Genomic DNA, 3,478 nt, shown 5'->3' with positions numbered 1-3,478 from the left:
AGCTCACATACTGTCAACTGAGTACAGTATGACTTTAATATCCTATTCAATTTCACAGAATCACAGAATATTAGGAGTTGGAAGGGACCTCTGCAGATCATCCAGTCCAACTCCCCTGACAGAGCAGGATCACCTATACCAGGTCACACAGGAATGTGTCCAGGCAGGTTTTGAATGTCTCCAGAGAAGGAGACTCCACAACCTCTCTGGGCAGCCTGGTCCAGTGCTCTGTCACACTTACAGTGAAAAAGTTTTTCCTTATGTTCACATGGAACTTCCTATACTCCAGCTTGCTCCCATTGCCCCTTGTCCTGTCACTGGACATCATTTGACTTTGTCTACTTCTCTTTGGTATTGGTGGCACTGTTTTTTCATAAAAACAGATTAGTCAATCATTACTTGGACTGCAACAGCCACAGAAAAAAATGTTCTCTTTGTCTAAACAGAACTCCTGATATTACAGATGTATAGCATGAAAAGAACATACCTATGTTAATGCATGTAATAAAAAAATTATTAGCAACATCTCGCACAACTGGCTTTTGAATGATTTTATAAATTAAGGAGAACAAACATCCTTAGCCATGATTTTTCTTATGCTAATTCTTTAATACAAGCACACTTCAAAATAATTAATCACTAAATTCCATGAACATAATTAAAGAAATGAGAAGTTTAAGGTGTATGCGCCTGGCATGGCATGGTGTGGGTTAAATGCCTCAAAGCAGGTGATTCTCAAGGAGCGACCCCCAAGTGGCAGGAGTGGCCTTGCTGGAGAGCATGTCCAGACCTACCCAGGTGAGGGGCGTGTCATGACCTGCTGTGTGCCCTATCACCTGGTACAGGCAAGGGGGGTGGGGGAAGAGTTTAAATACCCCCACTTAAGCCTGAGACCGTGTGTTCACCTGCCATCTTCCAACCTGGACTCAACAAAGAAACTGCTTGTCCAGCTGCCATCTTAAACATGTGCTGATACACCAGAGACCTTGGAAGTGGTGACTATCTTTCACCTTTTCTACTTCTCTGATATCTATTTCTTTCTTTACTCTCCCTTTACTCATTTTCTTGTTCTCTTTTCCTTTTTCCGACACGTGCGGCTGCAGTGGGCTCTAGCTGGCAGTTTAGGTTTTGGGTTTTGATTTTGATTAAGACAGTATTAAGCTAAGTTGTCTTGGTTCTGCTAGTCAAATTATTTTAGTGTTGCTAAGTTGCACCATGTTCCGGTAATTTTGGGGCCATTTCGCTTTCTTGTCTGTATTCCGTCACCTATGGGTTGTTGGAAAGTTTGAATCCAGTGTTTTTCAAGGCATGTATCTTATTTAGTAAAAATATTGCTTACACTCCTCTCCTGAGTGATTTGTATTGCTCTGTCGTCATGCCGGGATAAAAGAGCTCACTTTTTAAAGCGGGCCGTGACATAAGGCAGTCTCAGGAATTCCAAAACAAATGCAAAAGAAACAAATAGGCTATATATCCCCAGTGCCTTAAAAGCCCATAGAAAATATTGCTCCAAAAAACAGCTGATAAATGGAAAGTGGTCATATCTGAAATCCAAGAAAAAAAGAAAAAAAAGGAAGCGATGACTACTGAGTTCTGCCCACACACCTCTTAATTAAGAAGTATATCATGAGCTTGACTCCCAGAATTCAAATTTTAAATTTTAATTTGTGAGCACGTGTGTGTATGCACATGCTTATATTGTGGGCAAAATCACCAAAGTGTCTACATTAGGTATTGCTTTAAGCAAAATGCAGGTACTTGATCACGGCAGGCTAACCCAGACTACATTAAATGCCTGTGCTCACTGTACATGAAGTGGAGAGACCAAGATGGTACTGAGGGTGATCCAGAAAGCTAAACAGTATGTGAGCAGTCTGGAGAATGTCAGTAAGAAACCCCACATGTAGGTAAGCACTTGGCTTCTATTTTCTTGTCTTACACTTTACTCCTCTCAAGCACTGAGGTTGCTCTGGGTAGACAGGGAGGTAACAGTGGGGTCATGCTGGATGAGGATAGTCAGCTCCATCCCTTCCCCAGCCAGGAAGGTTCAGCCTTGTGATCTCCAGGCAGGAGTAATGTCCCACCCCACACTGGAGGCAATGCTAGGGAGGCAGAAGCCTCTGTGCCTCCCTTCTAGGATACCCAGCTAAAAAGGAAAAAGTCCTGGAGGGGAACTTAAGCAAGTAAGAGGGAATAAATGTTCTAGCTTAGTCCTCAGGCAATGGGCCAGAAGATACCTGAATTACAGGTGTTTTAATCAAATTGCTAACATAAATGTAGTTTTGTGAATATAATTACATTTCCCTGGTCTCAACCAAATCCCTTATCCACTAACTTGTTACATAAAAAGGGGAGGGTGGGAGTGGGAGGATGACAATATTTTCCAGGGAAAGCAGCTGCATGTGTTACTCATGCTTAACAGAGGGGGCTGCTGCAAAGGATAAGGCAGAAAGAAGCAGAGTGTATCTGCTGCTCTGCCTGGTGCTTCCGTCTGGGCTCACTGAAGGGGAGCTGTGGTGAGGTGCTGCTGGAAAATAGGGTTTTTCTCTTTCTGCCTGCTGAGGTTCCATTTAGACAAGAATTCAGATGGCCTTGCATGCAGACACATCCAATTGGTATTTACAGATACAATGTGATGTTTGGAAACCTCAACATAACCAAGACCTATTTATAATGGACTAACATCTCCTGAAGTGCAATACTGTAACTACGTGAAAATACAAAACAGATAGTGTCATTTCAAAATACTAAATGGCACATATAAATGTCTATTTCCTGCCCTATTTCTCTGGGCTAGCAAAATAACAGCATTCATGGAACAATGCTTCTTATGCCAGGTTTAAACTGGAAGTAAATTTTAACAGCCTATGAATGGAAAAGCTTGAAATCAGCAGATTGCAGCAGAAACATGAGTGGTTGAGCACTGCACAGGGCAGAGCTGCACTGAGACAACTGCTCCAGGTAGAACTGCAGACACTCCCAAAGGTGCCATGCAACAGCACAGGGCTGCATCCATCGTTAAGCTCCTCTCCACTCTGAGCAAGTAATTGGGATAGTAAAATTGGGCAAAGAAGCAGTCTAACCTTTATTTTACCCAGAGGGCCAAGTAAGTGCCTCTGCATAGTTCATAATGGATATCATCACATCAGGCTGGCACTAACTTGGCTATTTCTGCACTATGCCTCATTTCTCAGTGTAGTCCTATAGGATTTTACAGCTCTGGTCCATTTATAGACATTGAGTGTTCCCTAGGTTTATTGTTTTATTCAGAACACACATAAATAAAAATGCTCAGCGTTTCTCACAGATAAGATGTGGAACCATCCATACGATGTGCTGGCTATTCAACCCCTCCTGTTGATGGTATACCACTCGCAAAACATTTGCGTATTCACTGAGTGGGAGAGATACTGACTCTGTAGCCTGATGCTTAGAGTGGGAGGCAAAACACGTGGATTCCAGTTCTTACTTCAGGGAA

At 42.6% G+C, this 3,478-nt stretch overlaps 1 protein-coding gene across 1 annotated transcript in view; it reads right to left on the bottom strand.

Annotated features, from left to right (window-relative positions):
• Positions 1–3,035, bottom strand: part of CACNB2 (calcium channel, voltage-dependent, beta 2 subunit) — a gene marked incomplete at its 5' end in the record, with an annotated part of 14,995 nt that extends 11,960 nt beyond the window's left edge. Inside the window, one exon of the mRNA XM_010180542.1 lies at positions 3,001–3,035. Within this exon, the coding sequence (XP_010178844.1) occupies positions 3,001–3,035 (35 nt within the window). The remainder of the gene's footprint in view (positions 1–3,000) is intronic.
• Positions 3,036–3,478: the final 443 nt, after the last annotated feature.

The sequence above is a fragment of the Mesitornis unicolor genome, unplaced genomic scaffold, assembly GCF_000695765.1.
Source record: "Mesitornis unicolor isolate BGI_N332 unplaced genomic scaffold, ASM69576v1 scaffold19103, whole genome shotgun sequence".
NCBI classification, from domain to species: domain Eukaryota; kingdom Metazoa; phylum Chordata; class Aves; order Mesitornithiformes; family Mesitornithidae; genus Mesitornis; species Mesitornis unicolor.
The sequence above is the reverse complement of the archived record's forward strand: the minus strand, read 5'-3'. Positions and strand labels throughout refer to the sequence as shown.